The sequence below is a fragment of the Xyrauchen texanus genome, chromosome 24, assembly GCF_025860055.1.
Source record: "Xyrauchen texanus isolate HMW12.3.18 chromosome 24, RBS_HiC_50CHRs, whole genome shotgun sequence".
Taxonomy (NCBI): domain Eukaryota; kingdom Metazoa; phylum Chordata; class Actinopteri; order Cypriniformes; family Catostomidae; genus Xyrauchen; species Xyrauchen texanus.
This window is the reverse complement of record NC_068299.1, coordinates 4,026,719-4,051,840: the sequence shown is the minus strand read 5'-3', so window position 1 is coordinate 4,051,840 and position 25,122 is coordinate 4,026,719. Positions and strand designations below refer to the sequence as shown.

At 36.4% G+C, this 25,122-nt stretch overlaps 1 protein-coding gene across 5 annotated transcripts in view; it reads left to right on the top strand.

Annotated features, from left to right (window-relative positions):
• tmem63ba (transmembrane protein 63Ba) overlaps positions 1-23,869 on the top strand; it is a 55,158-nt gene extending 31,289 nt beyond the window's left edge. For 4 of the 5 annotated variants that reach the window (XM_052089975.1, XM_052089979.1, XM_052089974.1 and 1 more), the window contains 14 exons: positions 298-378; positions 1,867-1,990; positions 7,042-7,175; positions 11,063-11,200; positions 11,718-11,871; positions 12,020-12,126; positions 14,275-14,361; positions 14,552-14,617; positions 14,754-14,916; positions 15,044-15,149; positions 15,998-16,165; positions 17,668-17,783; positions 17,909-17,971; positions 18,954-23,869. In XM_052089975.1, the coding sequence (XP_051945935.1) occupies positions 298-378; positions 1,867-1,990; positions 7,042-7,175; positions 11,063-11,200; positions 11,718-11,871; positions 12,020-12,126; positions 14,275-14,361; positions 14,552-14,617; positions 14,754-14,916; positions 15,044-15,149; positions 15,998-16,165; positions 17,668-17,783; positions 17,909-17,971; positions 18,954-19,112 (1,666 nt within the window). In that variant the 3' untranslated portion in view covers positions 19,113-23,869. The remainder of the gene's footprint in view (positions 1-297; positions 379-1,866; positions 1,991-7,041; positions 7,176-11,062; positions 11,201-11,717; positions 11,872-12,019; positions 12,127-14,274; positions 14,362-14,551; positions 14,618-14,753; positions 14,917-15,043; positions 15,150-15,997; positions 16,166-17,667; positions 17,784-17,908; positions 17,972-18,953) is intronic. The other variant, XM_052089978.1, reaches the window with a different exon arrangement.
• Positions 23,870-25,122: the final 1,253 nt, after the last annotated feature.

Here is a 25,122-nt window from a genome sequence, read left to right as displayed (position 1 = left end):
TTTGCCATCCCCCAAGTGTCATATAAAAACTGTTGCTGGTCATTTGTTATTCAGACGGCCCCTTCCTGTCAAAGTGAGCTAGAGTGTACGCCAGACTTTATACCGATAGTGAAGTCTGGCTCCTGTAAGACTCTCAGCCCTGTGTTATAAAGCCAGGTTAAATGAGAAAGTGGGAAGTAGTAAATACTTTTACTGTTTTAACAGATCCTATAGCAAACAATGCTTACACGTGATTTATGTAAACATGTCTCACAAGCAATTTCTCACTGTTTTTCTCAATCTCTGTTTTCAATAAAGGCAAGCTTATGAAAACTGCGTAGTGCTGGATGCTCGAATTTGTTACGATGTCGCCAAGCTGATGTCCCTGGAGTCGGAAAGGTAAAGTTTTGACAAATCAAGCTGGGCTGAGACAAAGGACTGTATATTACATTACATTTATGGCTTCAAATTACAATACTGAAATTAGGGATGGATAAAATATCGATTTTCCAAATAATCACAATCTTCTTTTGAACAATCCCGATATTGATCTTTTACTCAATGTGAAGTTTGGCACAGAGATCTTTTCACTGCGTGTTGAGAGTAAAAGTTTGGTTTGACTCTTCTCTTGTAATGTGTGTGTGTCCAAAGACAAGGCCCACGCAATCTATTTGTCTGTGAACAATGCCTCTTTTAATAACCCTTTTATAACCTTTTAATAAACGTTTTAGTTTTTACAGTTTTTTGATGAAAAACAACAAAAAAAACAACACATCAATTCCAATCACACATAGCACGCATGCAATAAGGAAACCATGCGCGTTCTCGTTAATTTGCACTCGCTGGCTGATCTGCTGCCAGTAGTCTTAAAGAGACAGTACCATTTTAGCTCTTGGAATTTGCCATTCCAAGCCATCATATTTATGCTAAAAAAAAAATCTAATTATTAAAGAAAATTTCTAAAGTTAATATTTCGTAACGTACCTAGTTAGGAGGTCCCTGTGTATATTTAACAGCATTAGCTGAGAGACCATTTATTTCCTTCTTAAGCAAAATGGACATTATAACTAAAATAGACCTGAAATATAATTGATTAGAATCATTAATAATTATCAATATTAATATAATTATTATTAAAGGAGTAGTTCACCCAAAAATGAAAATTCTCTCATTATTTACTCGCCTTTATGCTATCCCATAGGTGTATGACTTTCTATCATCTGCAGAAATCAAAATGAAGATTTTTAGGTGAATTTCTCAGCTTTGTTGGTCCATACAATGTGAATGGGTGCCAACATTTTGAAAAAAGTCAGCATAAAAGTAATCCATAAGACTCCAGTTTTTAAATCAATGTCTCCAGAAGTGCTGTGAGAGGTGTGAGTGAGAAATTATGTGAGAACTATCCTTTTATTATGAATAATTATTTATTAATATAATGTTAAATTACTGTATATAGTCTTTGGTACACATATTAGGTTTTGTGTCGGTGAAGGAGTACTTCAGCCTAACTGATGGTGCTGTGCGGGTTCTTTCAGCAAAAAAAGGTTGGGAAACGCTGCTTTGGCTCAATTGGCTCTTGCAATGCCAAGGTCATCAGTTTGATAAAATTTTTCCCAGGGAACACAAACTGCTAAAAATGTCGCTTTGAATAAAAGTGACTGCATAACTCGTAAATGTAATCTTTTATCAAAATGTAATGACATGCTTGAAGAGCATAAAATTCTTGTCCTACATTTTTGGTTTCTTGTTTATTATCCTGTTTCACTTGTATGAGAAATGTCAGGTTACAGAACTAAAATTGGTTTCGAACGTTGTTTCAAGTTGTTTCATGAAGTGGACTTTGGACGTGAAGTTCAATGAAGTGTTATGCTGGACTTTTTCTTACAGGAAAAAGGCAGAACGCAGCAAAAAGTTCTACACTGATCTGATGGCCAAAGAGCATGTACACACAATGATAAACCCCAAACCCTGTGGACACCTGTGCTGCTGTATCATCAAGGGCTGTGAGGAGGTTAGATGCAAACAGATGCATAACATGGTTGGGCAGAATTTAAGAATTGGAATGATCATTTGGAATTAAGAGTAATTTACTGAATTGCAATTCAAACAACTCAACTAATTATTCAAAACATAAATAATTACATTGTAATTAGACTAACTATTTAGACCAGGGGTGACAACCCTGCTCCTGGAGCGCTACCTTCCTGCAGAGTTTAGCTCCAACACACCTGCCTGTCATTTTCAAGTAATCCTAAAGACCTTGATAAGCTGGTTCAGGTGTTTGATTAGGGTTGGATCTAAACTCTGCAGGAAGGTAGCTCTCCAGGAGCAGAGTTGGTCACCCCTGATTTAGACTATATATATTCTCCAAGTGCTTTTTTTTATTTTTTTTTAAACAGTATATCACTGTAAAAACAATGAACACAACCATCAAAACAGATGTATGTGTATAAATACAGTTGAAGTCAGAAGTTTACCTACACCTTAGCCAAATACATTTAAGCATTTTCACAATTCCTGACATTTAATCAGGAATTGGGTGGAACAGTGGGTCAGAAGTTTACATACACTTTGTTAGTATTTGGTAGCATTAACTTGGGTTAAACGTTTTGTGTAACCTTCCTCAAGCTTCTCACAATAAGTTGTCTCCAGACCGAACTGGTGTAACTGAGTCAGGTTTGTAGGCCTCCTTGCACGTGCATGCTTTTTAATTTCTGCCCATGAATTTTCTATCAGATTGAGGTCAGGACTTTGTGATGGCCACTCCAATACCTTGACTTTGTTGTCCTTAAGCCATTTTGCCACAACTTTGGAGGTATGCTTGGGGTCATTGTCCATTTGGAAGACCCATTTGCGACTGAGCTTTAACTTCGTAGCTGATGTCTTGAGAATTTGCTTCAATATATCCCCATAATTTTCCTTCCTCATGATATCCATTACTGTGGATATAGATACTTGTCTACCTGTTTCCTCCAGCATCTTCACAAGGATATTTGCTGTTGTTCTGGGATTGATTTGCACTTTTTCGCACCAAACTACGTTCATCTCTAGGAGACAGAATGCGTCTCCTTCCTGAGCGGTATGATGGCTGTGTGGTCCCATGAGGTTTATACTTGCATAATATTGTTTGTACAGATGAACGTGGTACCTTCAGGCATTTGGAAATTGCCTTCTGACCTACTGCATTTGATATATAGTCAACAAAAAGTGAAACAATCTGTCTGTAAACAGTTGTTGGAAAAATTACGTCATTCACAAAATAGATGTCCTAAACGACTCGCCAAAACTATAGTTTGCAAATATTAAATAATTTTAAAGTGTATGTAAACTTCTAACTTAAAAAAAAATATATATATATATATATATATATATATATATATATATATATATATATATATACACACACACACACACTACCAGTCAAAAAATTACACTTATTCTTTATTTTATATTTATTATATATAATTTTTTTTTTACATTTTAGAATAATAGTAAAGTCATCAAAACTATGGAATAATGTAAATGGAACTATGGGAATTATGTTGTCACTAAACAAAATCCAAACTGTGTTATATTTTAGCATCTTCACAGTAGTCACACTTTGCCTGGAATTTGCAGACATGAACTCTTGACATTTTCTCAACCAACTTCTCGAGATATCAGCCTGGGATGCTTTTTAAACAATATTGAAGGAGTTCCCATCTATGTTGTTTCAAAACATGTGTGTGTGTAATACATCATGTTAAATGCATTATTAACCTGATAGTTCACCCAAAAATTTAAATTCTCATCCTTATGCCCACAAATTAAGATTTTTAGAAGACTATCTCACCTCTGTGGGTCCTCACAATGTAAGTGAATTGTGAACAGAACTTTGAAGCTCAAAAAAAACAAAGGCATCATAAAAGTAATCTAATCGGAATTCATGTCTTCAGAATTGATTTGATAGGTGTGGATCAATATTGAAGTCCTTTTTTTACTCCTCCCTGGCCTGTAGGTGGCGATATGCACAAAGTATGCAAATCGCTAAAAACAAAAGAAAAATAATGTGAAAGTGAAACTGGAGATTTTTATTAAAAAATAATTGTATCTGTTTCTCACTCACACCTATCATATCACTTCTGAAGATATGGATTTAACCATTGGCGTCATATGGATTACTTTTTGCTGTTTTTATTAAGTTCTGGCCACCATTCACTTGCATTGTATGGAGCTACAGAGCTGAGATATTCTTCTAAAATTGTTGTTTGTGTTCTGCAGAAGAAATGATGATGAGAGAATTTTCATTTTTGGGTGAATTATTCCTTTAAGTACACTTTCAGTGATTCCTTTATTCCATTTTTATTCCATTTTATTCGACTTCCTTAGTTCAAATTCGATTTTATTATTATAGTCCTTTGATTTATATTATAGTCCTTCTTGCCATCTCTATTCAAATTCAGGAATTGAATTGTAAGGTAAAAGGGATTCTCAATTCAATACTGAATGGCACACAACCCTGGTGCATACATAAAAACTCATTAGTGATGATCACCACGCATTTCAGATGTATATTCAAATGTAAATCATCATACAGTTAATGCACAAAATTTCCTCATCCGACACTCCCTGCAGACACTGTCAGTTTGTCACATTGCATATCTAGCATGCTGCCTGCAGTTATGCTCTGTTAATTGTATTGCTTTATTGTTCAGGGATGCTGTAAGACATGTTCAACAGTAGCAGCAGCTCCCAAGCCACCTCATTAAATAAACTCACTTCTCATTTGTCCCAAGAGCAGTTCTTCTATAACACACACTCCCCCTGCTGGAGAGTGACTGTAATACTGAAATCAGAAAAACAAGCTGCTAAGGTGCATGTACAGGTCCTTCTCAAAAAATTAGCATATTGTAATAAAGGTCATTATTTTCCATAATGTAATGATAAAAATTAAACTTTCATATATTTTAGATTCATTGCACACCAACTGAAATATTTCAGGTCTTTTATTGTTTTAATACTGATGATTTTGGCATACAGCTCATGAAAACCCAAAATTCCTATCTCAAAAAATTAGCATATCATGAAAAGGGTCTCTAAACGAGCTATTAACCTAATCATTTGAATCAACTAATTAACTCTAAACACCTGCAAAAGATTCCTGAGGCTTTTAAAAACTCCCAGCCTGTTTCATTACTCAAAACCGCAATCATGGGTAAGACTGCCGACCTGACTGCTGTCCAGAAGGCCATCATTGACACCCTCAAGCAAGAGGGTAAGACACAGAAAGAAATTTCTGAACAAATAGGCTGTTCCCAGAGTGCTGTATCAAGGCACCTCAGTGGGAAGTCTGTGGGAAGGAAAAAGTGTGGCAAAAAAACGCTGCACAACGAGAAGAGGTGACCGGACCCTGAGGAAGATTGTGGAGAAGGACCGATTCCAGACCTTGGGGGACCTGCGGAAGCAGTGGACTGAGTCTGGAGTAGAAACATCCAGAGCCACCGTGCACAGGCGTGTGCAGGAAATGGACTACAGGTGCCGCATTCACCAGGTCAAGCCACTTTTGAACCAGTGGCTACAGAGAAGCAGCACTGGACTGTTGCTCAGTGGTCCAAAGTACTTTTTTCAGATGAAAGCAAATTTTGCATGTCATTCGGAAATCAAGGTGCCAGAGTCTGGAGGAAGACTGGGGAGAAGGAAATGCCAAAATGCCTGAAGTCCAGTGTCAAGTACCCACAGTCAGTGATGGTCTGGGGTGCCATGTCAGCTGCTGGTGTTGGTCCACTGTGTTTTATCAAGGGCAGGGTCAATGCAGTTAGCTATCAGGAGATTTTGAGATGCTTCCATCTGCTGAAAAGCTTTATGGAGATGAAGATTTCATTTTTCAGCACGACCTGGCACCTGCTCACAGTGCCAAAACCACTGGTAAATGGTTTACTGACCATGGTATTACTGTGCTCAATTGGCCTGCCAACTCTCCTGACCTGAACCCCATAGAGAATCTGTGGGATATTGTGAAGAGAAAGTTGAGAGACGCAAGACCCAACACTCTGGATGAGCTTAAGGCCGCTATCGAAGCATCCTGGGCCTCCATAACACCTCAGCAGTGCCACAGGCTGATTGCCTCCATGCCACGCCGCATTGAAGCAGTCATTTCTGCAAAAGGATTCCCGACCAAGTATTGAGTGCATAACTGAACATAATTATTTGAAGGTTGACTTTTTTGTATTAAAAACACTTCTTTTATTGGTCGGATGAAATATGCTAATTATTTGAGATAGGAATTTTGGGTTTTCATGAGCTGTATGCCAAAATCATCAGTATTAAAACAATAAAAGACCTGAAATATTTCAGTTGGTGTGCAATGAATCTAAAATATATGAAAGTTTAATTTTTATCATTACATTATGGAAAATAATGACCTTTATCACAATATGCTAATTTTTTGAGAAGGACCTGTATACAAAGCATTAAAGGGATAGTTTATCCAAAAATGTCTTATTTGCTCAACTTCATTCCAAACCGTATGACTTTCTTTCTCCTGTGGAACCCAAATGGAGATGTTAGGTAGAATGTTCATGCTGCTCTTTTCCATACAACACAATTTCTGACATTTCTGTAGCTTTTGCATAGACATACTGTAAAATTATGATGGATATAATAGGCTTGACTTGAAAGTGTCTAATTAAATCCCTCATAAAATGGTTTGACGAACTCCGTTTTCTTTCCTGGCATTCCTGCATTCACATATTTCAAATTGTAATTGTCCGGGACACATTGTGAAAGGCTCATCATATTTTTAACAGTAGCTTTTCATTTAAGTCATGGCATTTTGTTGGTCAAAAATGTGTGCATAAATTTGTATGCACATTGTCCCAGAATTAACAGACTGTCTATTTAAAATGCATATATATATAGGTAAGTTTGTTGAGATTACATTTTGTACACTAGCACACAAAGGCCTCAAACTAAGCAAACAGACATGGACTAAAAGCTGCAAATCCCCGATTTTTGATTTCATGGGGTCTTCAAAGCAAAATGCATGACTGTGACTGATTCTAATATTTTTATCCATCTCTGCAGGAAGATGCGGTGCATTACTACACTGTACTTGAGGCCAACCTGAAGGAAGAATACAGAAAAGAAAGGGAGAAAGTCAACACAAAACCTCTTGGGATGGCGTTTGTGACCTTCCAGAATGAAGCAATGACAGCACTGTAAGTCTAAAATACATTTTGTTTTGTGTGTGTGCATGCAAGCGTGCATGTGTGGTTTTACAGTTTTCACATGGTCACAGAAAATCTGGAAATTGTGTTTTAAAGTCCTGGAAATAAAGACAATCTTAAACGTCCTTGAAATTTCTGTGCTGATTATTACATTATGCAGTTTTCTGGTTTTGCTCTGCTGTTATGGTGGATGAAACCTGCAAAAATAATTCATACATAAAAAAAAACATAAATAATTTAAAATTTAAATACACATATTCTTCCCTAAATAAATATATAAATAATCAAATGTACGAGGAGATATACATGAAATAAATAAATGCACCCATCAATGCAAAAATAATACAATATAAAAAAAAAAAAAAAAAAATGTTTTATCCTGTATTTCTTTAAACATTCATTTATTTCTGTATGTACTTCCATATTTATTTTTTCCTTTGCATCACATGCTATTGAGAGGATGTCAACAACCGTTCAGGCATCACAGTCAAACTATCGAGTGATCCTTGTCAAATGTAGCAGCTAACTGCCCTAAATCGTCTATGCGTGCATCCACACCGAGGAGTATATAATAGCTTAGTTAAATTTATTAGTGTCTGTGAGCCTTCGAGTTTTCAGGTCTATGGCTATTGCTAGTGTGACTCCATCTGTATCTTCTCTCTTTACATTTTAGGATCTTAATTAGGGCTGCCCCTTGATAGTCCACCAAAGGTTAGTCGATGAGAAGAGTCTTGGTCGACCAAGTTTTGATTGGTTTGTTGGTCACTTAAAACAAAAAACCTCCACAGGAAACTGACAAACCGTAATGCCGCTGGTTGGACGCTAGGTTGTACTATGGGGTAATTTTCGTTAAGCAGGGTTAGGGTTAAGCCTACACAATAAAGCAAGACACCTTGATTTAAAAAAAATTAAGTGCAATTAAAAAGTGTGGGTCAGGTATTTTGGTGTCTGGGAAAATACATCATGTGTGTGAATAAATAAATTTTGTTCCCTCCTTCACGATATATATATACTGTGTGTGTGTGTGTGTGTGTGTGTGTGTGTGTGTGTGTGTGTGTGTGTGTGTGTGTGTGTGTGTGTGTGTGTGTGTGTGTGTGTGTGTGTGTGTATATATACACCCAATTACTTCGGCGGGATCGGTGAATATTCTTGCTTCAGTGATTTTACATTGAAAATTAAATACATTTATTTAAATCAAATACATGAAATAACCACCTTTCCATTTACCGTCAGACAAGTATCCATCTAAACATGCAGGCGGAAAATTACTTACACAAATAAAGACATAAAAACAATTTGAGAATTTTAAATTTTGGGTGAACTGTTCACTTAATTTGAATGGTCTTCAAAAATCCTGGAAAGGACTTGGGTGTTCATTGGTCAAAAGTGTGGGAAACCTTGTTGTAACACTAACAAAAAAAAAGTCTCCAAAATGACTGTTATAATCATGATTTTATTAATATGATACCATGGTAATAAGGTGTTTTTGTTGTTGTTTTGAAATACAGTATTACCATGGTATGCTTCAAAGTGCTATCACTTAACCAGAAAGTACCATGGTAAAACCTTGATATTCTTAGAATTACCTTGGACCACACAGTGTAAATACCTTGGTATATGCATTTCAGTACCAGGCTGTACACTGATCAGCCACAACATTAAAACCACTGAAAGGTGAATTGAATAACATATATTATCTCATTACAATGGCACCTGTAAAGGGGTGGGATGTATTAGGCAGCAAGTGAACAGTCAGTTCTTGAATTTCATGTGTTGGAAGCATAAAAAATAGGCAAGTGTAATGATTTGAGGGACTTTGACAAGGGCCAAATTGTGATGGCTAAACAACTGGGTCAGAGCATCTCCAAAACAGCAGGTCTTGTTTGGGGTTCCCAGTATGCAGTGGTTAGTACCTACCAAAAGGGGTCCAAGGAAGGATAACTGGTGAACCGGAGACAGGGTCATGGGTGCCCAAGGCTCATTGATGCATGTGAGAGTGAAGGCTAGCCCATCTGGTCCAATCCCACAGAAGAGCTACTGTAGCACATATCGCTGAACGACTTAAAGGGGTCATATAATGGTACATGCACTTTTTCAAGTTGATTGTACTGAAATGTGTGTTGGCTGTGCCTGTACACAACCATCCTATTATGATAAAAATCCATCCAGTGTTTTTGTTTTAATCTCCTTATATATTTTCCCCTGCCTCAAATCGAGCCGTTCGACCGTGTGACGTCGCTCGTGAGCGAGCTGTCAATCATAGTCCGTCATCATTGTTGATACACTGGAGCAGAATGGCACCTAAGCGATTGTGGTGTTCTGTTCTTCGGTGTAATAACGAACACAGCAGTCATTTTGATGTTCCTAAATCTGAACCGCTGAAGACGCAGTGGCTGAGTTTTGTTTACGATGGGAATATTCCCCACGAGCAACGTCAGTGCGTTCATGTTTGCGCGAATCATTTTTCACCAGACTGCTTTATAAACGAGGGTCAGTATAAAGCTGGTTTTGCTAAGAGCTGCTGCTGAAAAAGATTCGGTACCAACTATTTATATTCCCTCTGCACCTCCAGAAGAAGTAAGTGTAACGCTTTATTAACCTTTATATTAATCTTTGCAAATCGCTTGCACGCTTCACAATGAATGTGGCTAATGTTTACACTCAGGGTACATTACGGCATGTTTTCCATAACGTTACGACGTTCTCAATATAATTCATAATCCCACGTTTATAATGAACAACGCGTTATGGTTATTGTGTTATTTAAAACTGTGTACGCAGGTGTTACAGTTAACATGGTAACACTAAGTTACACCTGGTTTACTTGTATGTTACTGATTAAGAAGTAATGTCAAAAAAACAGTTATACGGAGAATAACTCCAGAATGGAGGGGCGGGGTTACCAAAGCTCATTATCATTTAAGCAGGTAAAATTAGTGTTTTCTTAAAATACTAATGAGAATTTTTAATAAAAGTATATTACAAAGTTTTCATTTAGACCCTAAAGATTCATATTAACTTGTACAAAAATGGCATTATATGACCCCTTTAATGCTGGCCATGATAGAATGGTGTCAGAACACACAGTGCATCGTAGCTTGCTGCGTATTGAGCTGCGTAGCTGCAGACCGGTGAGAGTGCCCATACTGACCCCTGTCTGCCACCAAAAGTGCCTACAATTGGCACGTGAGAGTCAGAACTGGAGCATGGAGCATTGGTAGAATTGGCCTGGTGGCCACGTTTTATTTTCGATCATGTGGACGGCCGGGTGCGTGTGTGTCGTTTACCTGGGGAAGAGATGGCTGCAGGATGCACTATGGGAAGAAGGCAGGCCGGCGGAGGCAGTGTGATGCTCTGGGCAATGTTCTGCTGAGAAACCTTGAGTCCTGTCATTCATGTGGATGTTACTTTGACACGTACCACCTACCTAAAGATGGTTGCAGACCACATACACTCCTTCATGGCAACGGTATTCCCTGATGGCAGTGGCCTCTTTCAGCAGGATAATGCGCCCTGCTACACTGCAAAAAGTGTTCAGGAATGGTTTTAGAACACAACAAAGTGTTCAAGGTTTTGAATTGGCCTCCAAATTCCCCAGATCTCAATCTGTTTGACTATTTATGGGATGTGCTGGACAAACATGTCTGATCCATGGAGGCCCCACCTGGTATCTCCTTGTGCCAGATACCACAAAACACCTCCAGAGGTCTTTTGGAGTCCATGCAGAGGGGAACCTACACGATATTAGGCAGGTGGATTTAATGTTGTGGCTGATCGGTGTATATCAAAGCACCATAGAATTACCATCTGATATGTCACTGTACCATGGTACTGCTGCAGTACTTTTCAGTAATATTAGTGTTTGTTTCCCTTCCCAGCATTTTGAAGGACTTTAACGCGTGTCAGTGTCATGGCTGTCACTGTCGAAGAGAGCCAAAGTCATCTCCATTCAGCTGCATCCTCAACACTTGTAACTGGACAGTCACGTACGCTCCAGACCCACAGAACGTCTACTGGTAACAGCACTTGTTTCTAAAATCTCATTAATTCTTTTCACACGTTTCATTGATTGATAGTCTATGGTATAATGTTGATTATCACAGACAATGATTTAATTAAAACAAAGGAAAATTACTATAAGACACAAATACAGTACAATAGAAGTCTATGGGGCAAGACAGTCGGACTGCACGAAATTATGAACTAGTGATAAAATCGCATACTGACCTTTTCGTCTGTGCAAAGTTCTATCCAATTTTCAACTCATGTCATGACTTTATTAAGCCAGGATGTCCAGTAACTTTCACATGATATGCACAAGAGAGACTGTTTACATGGAGCAAACTCCACTCAAAGGAATTATGTCTGTAATGCATATCTAAAAGTCTGTTTAGAAAAGTAGTTTAAGCTCTAAAAAGAAAAGCTTCACATTTCGTCTTTCAAACCCTCCAGAATGTCTTGCCTCACAAAATGATTTTGTCAGTTCATTACAACAACAGAACACTCCTTCAGTTGTCCTCTTGTTCTTTACAGGGAGAATTTGTCCATTGGTGGCCTCAAATGGTGGCTCCGCTGCTTTGTCATCAACTGCCTGCTCTTTCTCCTGCTCTTCTTCCTCACGACCCCCGCCATTATCATCTCCACCATGGACAAGTTCAACGTCACCAAACCCGTGGAGTACCTTAACGTAAGTGCTCAGAGATAGCATACTTTTCTGAATATTAGTAAACCGGCTTTAATGGAACAGTATTATGGAACATCACAGTTAAATGCATTGTGGCTGTTTTGTCATGATCCTGTCACTCCTCTGTCCTTTCCTCTGTCTTTTCCTCCAGAACCCCATCGTCACCCAATTCTTCCCAACCCTGCTGTTGTGGTGCTTCTCAGCTCTTCTCCCTACTATCGTCTACTACTCCGCCTTTTTTGAGGCCCACTGGACACGGTATCTGACCAATCTCTGTTAATAATTATTTATTTTTTTGCTGTTTTTGAATGTCAAATTGTCAAAAGTATAAAGAGTTCTTTATACAGTACACATAATAGCGTGATCGCTACTAAGCTCCAAGTTGATTTCTTGTGGACGCATTGACTTGATGTCATCGTTTACTCACCCACATGTCGTCGATTTTATTTGTATAGCGCTTTTCACAACACACATCGTTTCAAAGCAGCTTTACAGAAAATCATGCATTAACAGAAAATGAAACTGTAATATCTATATATAATGCCAATATTAGTTATTTGTGTGCAGTGCAAGTCATGGTTTAAAATGATTAAACTAATTAAGTGTTAAGTGTCAGTGTTTAAACAAAGATTTTGTATGAACTATAAGATTCATAAGTCCATCCTTTATTAACTGCAGAAGTTCACATAGATGCAATTGTCCTTTGTTAGTTGGCTGATGAAGGCTTAAGAGTGTAGTCCCTCATTAGATCAAGGTGATTCAGGCAGAGATCAGTGACGTGCATCACTGTTCAACCGGTAGGTTATTTCGGTAAGGTTCGGTGGGGTCCATCCTAAGTTCAAGTTTCAGGCAGTGGCATATGAAGTATCCAATGTCTTACAGTTGGAGTTAGCATCAGTTCATCCTCCGAAGTCCATTGTAAAAGACCGAAGTGATGTCTGGCTAGCACCGGCTGTAGTTTGTCGTCACTCATCGACACGTAGCAGTGGAGTCTCACACCAAGCAGGAACGGAGCCGGATCTGTCCGGCTCTGGTAACCTCGGGATATGAATCCAGAGGTTGATACAGGCACACGCATGAAAATGTCCTCTTGCTAGACAAGCAAACTCAACAACATAGTTATGAAATCAATTCAGTGGTGCGGGAATCGGATGTCCAGACGTTTGAAAGTCCCTATGGATGTTTTCACATTTGAGTCTTCTTTAAATCTGTGCATGCTGGGGGGCCTGGGTAGCTCAGCGAGTATTGACGCTGACAAGCAAACCTGGAGTCCTGAGTTTGAATCCAGGGTGTGCTGAGTGACTCAAGCCAGGTCTCCTAAGCAACCAAATTGGCTCGGTTGCTAGGGAGTGTAGAGTCACATGGGGTAATCTCCTCGTGGTCACGATTAGGGGTTCTCGATCTCAATGGGGCACGTGGTAAGTTGTGCATGGATCGCGGAGAGTAGCATGAGCCTCCACACAGGGTCTCCGTGGTGTCATGCACGAGTCACGTGATAAAATAAGCAGATTGGTGGTCTCAGAAGCGGAAGGAACTGAGACTTGTCCTCCACCACCCGGATTGAAGTTAAAAAAAAATTCCAAATTGAGTAAAAAAAACATCACTTAAAAGGAATATTCCAGGTTCAATACAAGATAAGCTCAATCGACAGCATTTGTGGCATAATGTTGATAACCACAAAGATGTATTTTGACTCATCCGTCCTATTCTTTAAAAAAAGCAAAAATTGAGGTTACAGTGATGTACTTACAATAGAAGTGAATGGGGCCAATTTTTAGAGTGTTTAAAGGCAGAAATGTGAAGCTTAAAATTGTATAAAATCAATTGCATTACTTATTCTGTTAAAACTCATGTATTATTTGAGCTGTGAAGTTGTTTAAAGCATCATTTTTACAGTCGTTTTGGGGTTTATTTATATGACATCGTCATGACAACGAAGTTGTAAAATTGGCTATAAATTTACACAGAAGTGGTTGGTAAGTAAACTTTTTCCCACATGTTAACACGCATATTGTTTAGGTCTTGTGGCTGTTATTTTTTAAACCGTGAGTATTTGAATGTTTAGGGATTCGCCCCATTCACTTCCATTGTAAGTGCCTCACTGCAACCCAGATGTTTGCTTTTTTTAAAGAAAACTTTATTTCATTTTAAAATGTATTTTTATGGTAATCAATATTATGCCACACATTCTGTCGATTGAGCTTAACCTGTATTGAACCCACAATATAATAAAGCTATTGAATAGCTTCAGCAAACTTGAAAAATAATGCTTTTTTTTTGTCCTTTTATTTTATGTTTCACTGAAGAAAGTCCTAGAGGTTTTGAAGAACATGAGGTTAAGTAAATGGCATAATTTTTAGTTTTGGATGAACTAAGCTCCGATTGTATGTGACCTTTGCCTTACAGATCTGGAGAGAACAGAACCACCATGCACAAGTGCTACACCTTCCTCATCTTTATGGTTTTGCTGCTGCCATCTCTTGGACTCAGCAGGTATGTTCTCTCATCTGGCTTAAGTTGCGAAGAAGAGGCACTTTGAATTTGAACTAAAGGGGTTCTGCTAGAAATAATATAGTTGACTCCGCTTCTTAATATTCAGATGCCTGCACACGATCGAGATCAAATAGACCTGTTTCCATTTGCGCTAATCGTTCCACATTGCTTTTTTATTTCCTATATGCAGTTTGGATCTTTTCTTCCGCTGGCTCTTTGACAAGAAATTTCTTGATGAGGCAAAAGTACGATTTGAGTAAGTCTACGAGAGATCTACCAGCACTGAGGTCCAATTATACAGTGAAATAGACTATTGGTTAATAATTATCAAGTTGCTAATAGACACTTGTAGCTGCATTTTATATATGTATAATTCATTTTGTGTCCTTTAGGTGTGTGTTCCTGCCAGATAATGGAGCCTTCTTTGTGAATTATGTCATCGCGTCTGCCTTCATCGGTAACGCCATGGACCTGTTACGCATACCGTATTTTCTCTTGTATATGATCCGCCTGTGTTTGGCACGCTCCGTCGCTGAGAGGCGCAACGTGAAGAAGGTGTGTTTTATATATAGTAGTCATTGCACACTCTATTTACAAATGCATTTGCTTCTTTTGGCCAAATATTCTCGTTGTAATGATTCTGTAGTGAGTCTTATTCTGATGTGGTTGTTTTGCTCTACAGCATCAAGCGTACGAGTTCCAGTTTGGAGCTGCTTATGCCTGGATGATGAACGTCTTCACTGTGGTCATGACATACAGCATCACTTGTCCTATTATTGTACCATTTGGTTAGTAACACATATTTCCCTCTTAAAGAAATAGTTCACCCAAAACATTTTAATTCTCTCATCATTTACTCACCCTTATGCCATTTCAGATGTGTATGACTTTCTTCTGAATAACACAAACAAAGATTTTTAGAAGTCTTTCTCAGCTGTTTTGTTCCATACAATGCAAGTGAATGGGTGCCAAAATTTTGAAGCTCCTAATATCTTTTAAGTCAGCATAAAAGTAATCCATTAGACTCCAGTGATTAAATCCATGTCTCCAGCTGCGAGAGGGTGAGAAACATACATTTTTAAGTCCTTTTTTTACTATAAATTCTCCTCCCTGCTTAGTCAGTCTCCAAATTAACATTCTTCTTGTGTTTTTGGTGATTCACATTTGTCATGCATATCACCCCTTACTGGGCAGAGAGAAGAATTGCTAGCATTTCTGACCTAAATGTTGATTTGTTTCTCACCCACACCTATGATATCATTTCTAAATATATGGATTGAAACACTGGAGTCATATGGATTACTTTTATGCTGCCTTTATGTGCCTTTTGAAGCGTCAAAATGTTGGCACCCATTCACTTGCATTGTATGGACCTACAGAGCTGAAATATTCTTCTAAAAATCGTAATTTATGTTCTGCTGAAGAAAGAAAGTCATACACATCTGGGATGGCAAGAGGGTGAGTAAATTATGAGAGAATTTTAATTTTTGGGTGAACTATCCCTTTAAGAATTGCTTTACTTTAGTAATGAAACTGGACTCCTAGATCAGAACAAAAAGTTCAAGAGTAATAAAAAAATGATAGTGTGTTTTTAAGAAGTAATGAATGAATCATATGTTGTGAATGTTGTCTGCAGGTCTGATGTACATGCTGCTCAAGCACCTTGTGGACAGGTATAATATGTATTATGCCTACCTGCCCTCTAAGCTGGATAAAAAGATTCACTCTGGAGCTGTTAACCAGGTGGTGGCAGCACCGATACTCTGCCTCTTCTGGCTGCTTTTTTTCTCCACTGTCCGTACAAGTAAGACACCAACAAACAGTGATTATTTTCTAAACCCTAGGGACATGCACACTTAGACAGCATTTTCAGGCACAAAGACGGCACATTCCATAATCGTAGGCTGTTCCAGACAGCACACGGCAAAACTACACTGATTTATATAATACCGTGTTTTGTCCAAATTCTTAAGCAGCAGCGCATGTATCCTTCACAGATGAGCCAATCCTGGAAAGGATTGTAATAAACTTGGTCGATGGAGGGAATTGAGAATTATGTTGATATAATTTTCCAGTTTAAATAGTGTATTAAACGTGCACAACAGAGAATTTCTCTATTTAATTTTCCATTAGAAATGAACAATATACCATTTGTTGAGCCAGTACATAACGATAAGCCTACACTAAAAGAAAAAAAGGATTTTCACTGCTTGTTCAATTTATGTAATTAAAATAATCTAAAGCAGCACAATTCTAGAACATTTTGATTTCATTGTGTTTAATTCATTTAAATTTGTAAAATGGAAGTTTACTTAATCCTTTTGAGTTGGAACTGCATGAATACTTTTTGTGGTGTTACTGTAGCATTGATGAAACTGGGCTGGGGATTTCCTTTTCCCAGCATGCTTTGCATGGGACTGGATACAGAGAACAAGTGTTGAAATTAATTGTTATTTTATGCATTTTTTGAGGTTTCTTAAAGGAATAGTTCACCCAAAATTGAAAATTCTCATAATTTACTCGCCCTAACCATGTGTGTGACTTTCTTCTGCAGAACACAAATGAAGATTTTTAGAAGAATATTTCAGCTCTGTAGATCCTCACAATGCAAATGAATGGTGACTAGAAATGTGAAGATCCAAAAAGCACATATAGGCAGCATAAAAGTAATCCATACGACTGTAGTGGTTTAATCCATGTCTTCTGAGGCGATCAAATCAGCTTTGGTTGAGAACAGACCAAAATATCACTCCTTTTTCACTATAAATCTTGATATCTGCAGTCTCTAGGCTTGATCATGATTTCAAGCTCGATTACATTACCTAGTGCTGGAGGCATATGCAGAGCGCTTGATGATGCTAGGAAGTGTAATCGAGCTTGAAGTCATGATCATCAAAGAAACTGCTGATGTTAAGGTTTATAGTGAATAGGAAGTTATATATTGGTCTTTTCTCAACCAAAACCGATTTCAGAAGACTACTGGAGTCATATGGATTAATTTTATGCTGCCTTTATGTGCTTTTTGGAGCTTCAGAGTTCTGGTCACCATTCACTAACATTGTATGGACCAACAGAGCTGGGATACACTTCTAATAATCTTCATTTGTGTTCAGCAGAAGAAAGAACATCATACACTTCTGGGATGGCATTCATTTTATGTGAATTATTCCTTTAAATTGAAAGAAAGACATTCAATTGTAAACAGCAGAGTTTGCAACAGAGCTTTTGTTACTCTTCAATATCCTTCTTTCCAGTTGTCATTTCTCTTATATGATTTTTCTCCCCTACTCTCTGTCACCCTGGCAGGTTTTGTTGCTCCGACATCAATGTTTACCTTTGTGGTTTTGGTCATCACCATCATCATCTGCCTCTCCCATGTCGTCTTCGGTCATTTTAAATACCTCAGCGCACACAATTACAAGGTCAGAACTGGTCCAGTCTGCCTGAACGTTGGCTTTTAACACAGTCTAGCCCAGAATTATCGCTCTGAGAGATTATTAATTAAATAGATAGAGATAAAGTATGTTTTCTCTGATGTTCTGTACAGATCGAACTGGATGGTGTGGACAACGGAAGACCACCAGACTCATCCCCACCTGTCAAGTCTATGGCAAGTTCTCATTTTAAAGGCATAGTTCAGTCAAAAATGAAACCGTTGCCACCATGTGCAGTATTTATGTTCAATTTTCTGTGGAACACAAAAAGAAACATTTCTAAGAATGTTCACACTGTGACCAGAGGCTGCAACACCGGAACTCTTAAATAGAACAAATTATACCATTTAAGTGCCATAAAAGTATTCCATAAAACTCAAGCGCTATATTCCAAGTCTTCTGAAACAATACAATAGCTTTGAGAGAGGAACAGACCTTCTTCTGTAGAAAAGAAGATGTCTTTACATGTAATATGTAAACAAATAATAATAATAATATTTATTAACTTTTTGAAATGTATTATACAATAGTAATATACAGTATATATACAGTCGTGCCTTCTTAACATTAAAGCCCTCTGGCTTTTATTTTGAAGGTCAGAACACTCCAAGAGGTCCTCTGAGTGCATGTATGTAGCCTAGTTCACAGTATTTTAATACGATTCGTATTCAAATTGTGGTGAAATGCTCCTCCTGTGCCGTTCTCGATGCATGCTATAGGCAAACCGAACTATCGAGCATCTCCATCTGAGTTTGTGTGGAGCGCTCGTGTATTGCAGAACACCAGTGCCTTCTTAAACGCAGCCTTTAGCAATTCACAAAGCTATCTTATGTCTTCAAGAGACTTCGAATAAAATGCACGAGTCATATGGACTACTTAAATGGTGCTTTTATGGTCCTTTTATGTCATTTTTGGAGCTTCACAGTAACAACCATGACTAACACACTGTATCGGATTTGGATCGGGCTCTTCCGATCCAGGTACCAGATCGGTGCATCCCATGCGCCGTAGCCGAATAATTCAGATATAGATTTAAGTCTGTTCCTCACCTAAAGCTATTGCATCGGTAATTGCTTGTGTGTTCTCTGAGATGAACCTATTGTAATGCCCTCAGCTTGTGCTATTTTGTTATTGTTTTTGTTTTTTTCCCTTCCTCAGCAGACGTATGTTGCTCAAGTGCTCCAGGACCCGAACTCAGACGAGACGGGCTGCGTCGAGGATGAAGGGCAGGGGTCCTCGCAGGACGAGGAAGCGGTAAACGAGGGTGATTTTCAGTCAGGACAAGACAGCCTTATTGAGAACGAGGTGCACCAGTGACCAAGACTGAACTGAACTATATGAAGCTAGCAGGACTCCAAGCCTACCGAACAAAGATCCACCACACCACACTGCGCTGTTTGGGTTTGAGAATCCATTGCAGCAGATACACTTTGTACATTATCACTGGGTCTTAGAGGCCCGATGGCCAATTCTCAAGAATTTGGTGTGGCTCTCGATTGATCGTGACAGTCGGTCACATTCTCTCCATGTATATGAGAAATTGGTTCATCATAGTTTCATAATTTACCCTGTTCTTACAGATGTTGGTAGGCACCGAATTTCTTCACATCGCAAGCCCTTGTCTCATAAATAAGCAACAAATCGATAATGGGAAATTTGCGTTTCACATTTAAATATTCCTATTATGATGAACTAAAACCAGTTATAGTGCTATTTCAGGTGGGTTTCAGGTGGAGAGAAAGTTCTGTATTATTCCAGACAGTAAGTAAAGGATAATGTACAGTCAGCTGGTCATTAAGGAAAAATCAAGCCAGAAAGGTTGATCAGGACCCAAATGTGAATATCCTACTTAAAGGGACAGTTCACCCAAAAATGAACATTCTCTCATCATTTACTCACCCTCATGCCATCCCAGATGTGATTTTCTGTATGAATATGGATATTTCAGCTCTGTAGGTCCATATAATGCAAGTGAAAAGTGGCCAGAACTTTGAAGCTCCAAAAAGCACATAAAGGTAGCATAAAATAAATCCAAAAGACTCCAGTGGTTAAATCAATATCTTCTGAAGCGATATGATAGGTGTGTGTTAAGTCCTTTTTTTTTTTTTTTACTATCATTCTCCACTTTTATATTCTTCTTTTGTTTTTGGCAATTTGCATTCTTCATGCATATCACCATCTGGCCTGGGAAGAGAATTTATAGTAAAAAAGGACATAAATATTGATCTGTTTCTCACCCACACCTACCATATCGCTTCTGAATGATTAAAACACTGGAGTCGTATGGATTACTTTTATGTTGCATTTATGTTCTTTTTGGTGCTTCAAAGTTCTGGTCACCATTCACTTGCATTTTATGGACCTACAGAGCTAAAATGTGTTCTGCAGAAGAAAGTCGTACACATGAGGGTGAGCAAATGATGAGAACATTTTCATTTTTGGGTGAACTATTCCTTTAAACCTGTCAAGAAAATGTCCTAGTCCTATTTTACTCCAAAATTAGAACTTTTTGAATGTAAGGATAGATTTGGCCCAGCTGAAATGGCACTATAGCACAATTATATTTAGGATTAACAAATTAATTTATACAGCTTTTCATAATTTTTTACCAAAGTAAATGTCTTTAAAATGGAGGTCATAAATACTTCCCCTTGTGTTAGTAAAATGTTAGATAAAACAGCAGTGAAATACTCCCTCCATTCTCCTGAAGTAACTAGTCCTTTTAGAAAACAGCCACCGAACACTAACTCGATACTTGAACTGGTAAAGCCACTCAAGACTGTCCTACAGACAGAGGCAATTTCTCTATTCTTGGAACCGCTGTCCAACATCATGGTCAAATGCTTCTTTTGTCCATCTGCTGAGCTCTTTTGCACCTCCAGTGTTTCAAGAGTTTAAATGGAAACTCTCGCACTACTAATACATTGTTTTGCTAACCGTAGGAGTTATGCTACGTCCTGAATCACACATCATATGGACCAAGTTTGAATTGTGTTGCACTACTGTGGAATGTTCTTTGGACTGTAGCAAAATGAGTTCTCTCTTTGGATATTAATGCAGGAATTTGAATAGTGAATATGTGAATGTTTTTCTTTTTGTTATGCATGGATATGAAATTACAGGGAAAGAAATGCATCTGTTTTAATCAGGTTTTTATTGAATTGAATTTTTTATTTTATTAGTGCTAACTAATAGTGCTAAGTGATGTAGACATTAACCACCGTTCATATAAACACAAACTGTTAAATGCATGGAAAACATACCTGGAAATGTCTGTGCATTTTAATCATTTGGTTTCTAATGGCAAGATATTAAGAATTATGACACATTTATTGGATCAAACCATCTAAGACGGTCTTTGCGTCCTTATAATAGCCTTGCGGTGGTTTTCCATTTCTGCATAGAACTTAAAATCGAACACTGCTATCGTTTCTCTTGATGACCTGTGTGCTTTACAAGTTGCTCACTGGCACTTTCTTGCATTGTGTTTGGTTTGTTTTGGTGTATGCATTTACTGGTTGAAGTCTGCAAAAACTAGTAAATTCATAAAGTGTTACCATGAATGAGGTTAAAACATTTTTGTGTTTGGTTTGTAATCTGCAACAGATACATTCTTTATACTGTCCAAAATAAGAAATATATGATCCATATTTCATATATTTCTATTATTCTTCCAACTATTAGTTAGGTAGTTAATACATTATATTTTGGAAAAATAAAAATAGGCTTCTTTTGTAATTTTCTTTGCATTTGATTTTTAGGATTATCAGGATATTTTCCTCACAAATTTTCATTTCTGTAGTTCAAAATTAAAAACCAAAAAAAATCTCATTCTCATTACTGTAATTCATTTTGAAGGATGCATTTGCATTATAATAAGGATATTTTCCCCCACACGTTCTTTACTGTAATGCAAAAAAAAAATAAACATTCTCATTGCATCATATCAGTAATGAAAGTCATCCTTTCTGGACATGTTATTATAATCAGCTTAAATACAATACTTGATGTATTAATGCTTTACCATTTAAAAGTGCATTTTTTTTGTGCATTACAGTAATGTGAATGAGAGATGGTCAGGTTATATTTCTTCCCAAAATCCAAAAAAGACAAAAGAAAAAATAAACGACTCTTTTGGGCCGTTATATTTTTTTGCATTGCATTTTCATTATAATAAAGATTTTTTTAATTACCGTAATGCCACAAAAAATCTCATTCTCATGACCGCAATACAGTAATGAAAATCATCCTGTCTGGACCCAGTGGTTTATTTAAGATGATTTTAATAATAATAATAATAATAATAAAGTATTTAAAACATATATTACTATGATGTATAAATGCATCACAATCCGCATAATATACCTTTTATTGCACATTACAATAATGAGAATGAGGTTTTTGGTTTTGCATCGAATGTGCTTAATTGTCATGGATATATCACAGAGCAATGCAGTTACATTGCAAAAAAATCATAATGGGTGTAAAATAGGCTCAATTTACTTTTTTGCAAAATAATTTCTCATTTTTGATTTTGATTTTGGAGTGAAATACAACTGGACGTTCTTGACCAGTTTCGTGAGATTCTCTCTTTTAGAGCAAGGCAGCTTCATGTTGAAATAACACTAGTAAACCCACACTACTCCGTGCAGATGACGACTGTGCCCGTGTGCTTACTCTAAACTCCTTTCATTTTCCGTTCCTGCTAGCTGACCTTGTTTATAGTCCTTATTGCAACATTTACTGTTTACAGGAATAACAATACAGTGTTTAAACTGACATGTTCTGCACCAGATGTTGACTTGAACAGTTGAACAGTGAATTTACATTAGGAAGCAAATCAGTTCATTTGTGTAAATCACACTATTACGCTTTGTTATTTTGAAATGCAAATACACACTGTAAACACCGTAGGCTATGCACTTCATGTGAAATATATGTAACATTATCATGGTGTTTGTAACCATATCAAGCCATTAGGTGGATAACATGGTCAAAAGCCAGAGCTTTATACGCCTAAAGCTTAGTATATACTGTAGGTGATGACCGTATGACTGCATTCTGGATTTATTTAAGAATAAAACACTGTTCTTAGGCATGATGAGGTGGCAGTAATTTATTTATGTATCTTCATCATTTGTTACAGATATTGTCTGCAATATTTATTTTATTTGTCTGTGATATCATCTCCTGATTGAATCATTTGGCCTGGTGTGCAGCGGTTAAAACTGTGTAATATTAATGTAAATAAAATAAGCATTGCGATGCTCTTGAAACACTAAACTGTATTTACAGCTTTATTTGTACAATATAGCCAGAAAAACCATGAATTTTCTTTTTGCTTTTGACCTTTCAGATTTTTCTGTGTGTCAGGAAGATCTAAATATACTCTTGCGATTGTGATTTTTAACAGTTTTGTATCTTGACCTCCCTTCAAAATGATCTTTTGTATGATGTCATCCTCAAACTGTATCATGTCTTTCAAGAATAAAATAGGCAATTACTGACAAAACAATATAAAATGTCAATTATTTGCTGCCTCTATGGGCCCATGTCATTTATAAATGATGCAAAGAAAGAAAACGGACCGTTTTATAAGCCGCTTTTCAGTTCAGCGAGGTCATATGGGCTCTGTTGTACTCAATTCGAGTTTTATTTTCCGTAATGAGATGGGATTCGTTGGTTATCGAGGCAAGAAACATGTTTTTATGCACATTTGAAGGCCAATAAAATCTGTATGTGCATTAGATCATTAAAATGCATAATGTGTAATAATAATTGAACATTTTGGCTTCTAAATAGTTTTGGAATGTATAAATGACAATGGACATTCTAATATGGAATATTGGAATATAAATGGAATATTTAATGCATAGACACAATCTGTAACTTATGTGGATATATTTAAATATTGCATTTAATATATTTCTCCTATAGATAAAAATGACTTGATTATATTCTGTTTGTCCAAGTGCTTTTTTTTTAATAATTCTTATAACTTTTTATGTTGATGAACCTAATGAATCAATTAATAAAATGTAATTGTCATATATCAATGACTGAGCAAAGCTGAAAACACTCATTTATCATTAAACATGTTACCTTTTATAGTCTATTGTCATGTAAAAATGGTCTAATATAAATGTTACATTAAAAGTTATATATCACAATGTAGTAAAAAATATTGAGTAAATATATTATTTAAATATAATAAATATGTTTTAATACATTATTTATATGTTATAATATTTTATATATTATTTATTCATTTATTTTTACCTGTTATTTATTTTATTTATATTTTTAATATTTTAAACTTTGGATATGTTGTTAAAAAAAAATTGTTTAATGTATATACAAATTTTTTTTTTACATGTATACATAATATTTATATAATTATTATATATTAATATGGAGGAGGAAACCTGCAAACAACAATAAATAAATACACAAATAAATCTGCATATTCATGCATAAATAAATATATATATAATTAAATGTGCAAGGACATATACAAAAAAATAAATAAAATAAATGCTCCAATCAATGCAAAAATAGTACAATATAAAACATAAATAAATGGTTGGGGAAATGCTAATTTGAAAGTTGATTTTTATTCCACATTTTAATATTTCTTTAATCATATATTTATTTCTGTATCTCTATTGTCAAATAAAGCACTTTTAAAATGATCAGCCAATGGTGTCATAAACGAAGGAAAAATAAATACAGAAATAAAAGAACGATTAAAGAAATATAGAATTAAAAATGTGCTTTAACATTGTTGCATTTCCTCAACCGTATTATATTTGTATTATTGTAATATTTTGAATTAATGGGTGTATTTATTTATTTATGTGTGTATTTATTTATTTCTATATCTCCTTGCACATTTAACTATATTTATTTATGCACAAATATCTGGATTTATTTACTTATTTATATATGTAATTTTGTATTTATTTATTTAGTATTTTTGCAGGTTTTGTCCTCCATTTTAATATAATTAAATATACATATAATTATTTGTTTATTTTTTAGCTTTCCTTTATTTTATTTATATTTTTACAAATGTTTTTTATTTGACATTTTTAAAACTTTGGATATGTAGGTTTTTTTAATTTTATATATATATATATATATATATAATTTTATTTTATTTTTATTTATTTTTTTACTTTTTGTTTTTTGTACTTTTTGTTGTCTATATAAATGTCAAGCTTGTTAATAATTTAAGGAGTCATGATGTAATTTTATGGCTGTTTTCTGCTCTCCCTGCCATGAAAGAATGAACATGATCTTTGACCTTTCTCAGTCTTATGGTGGA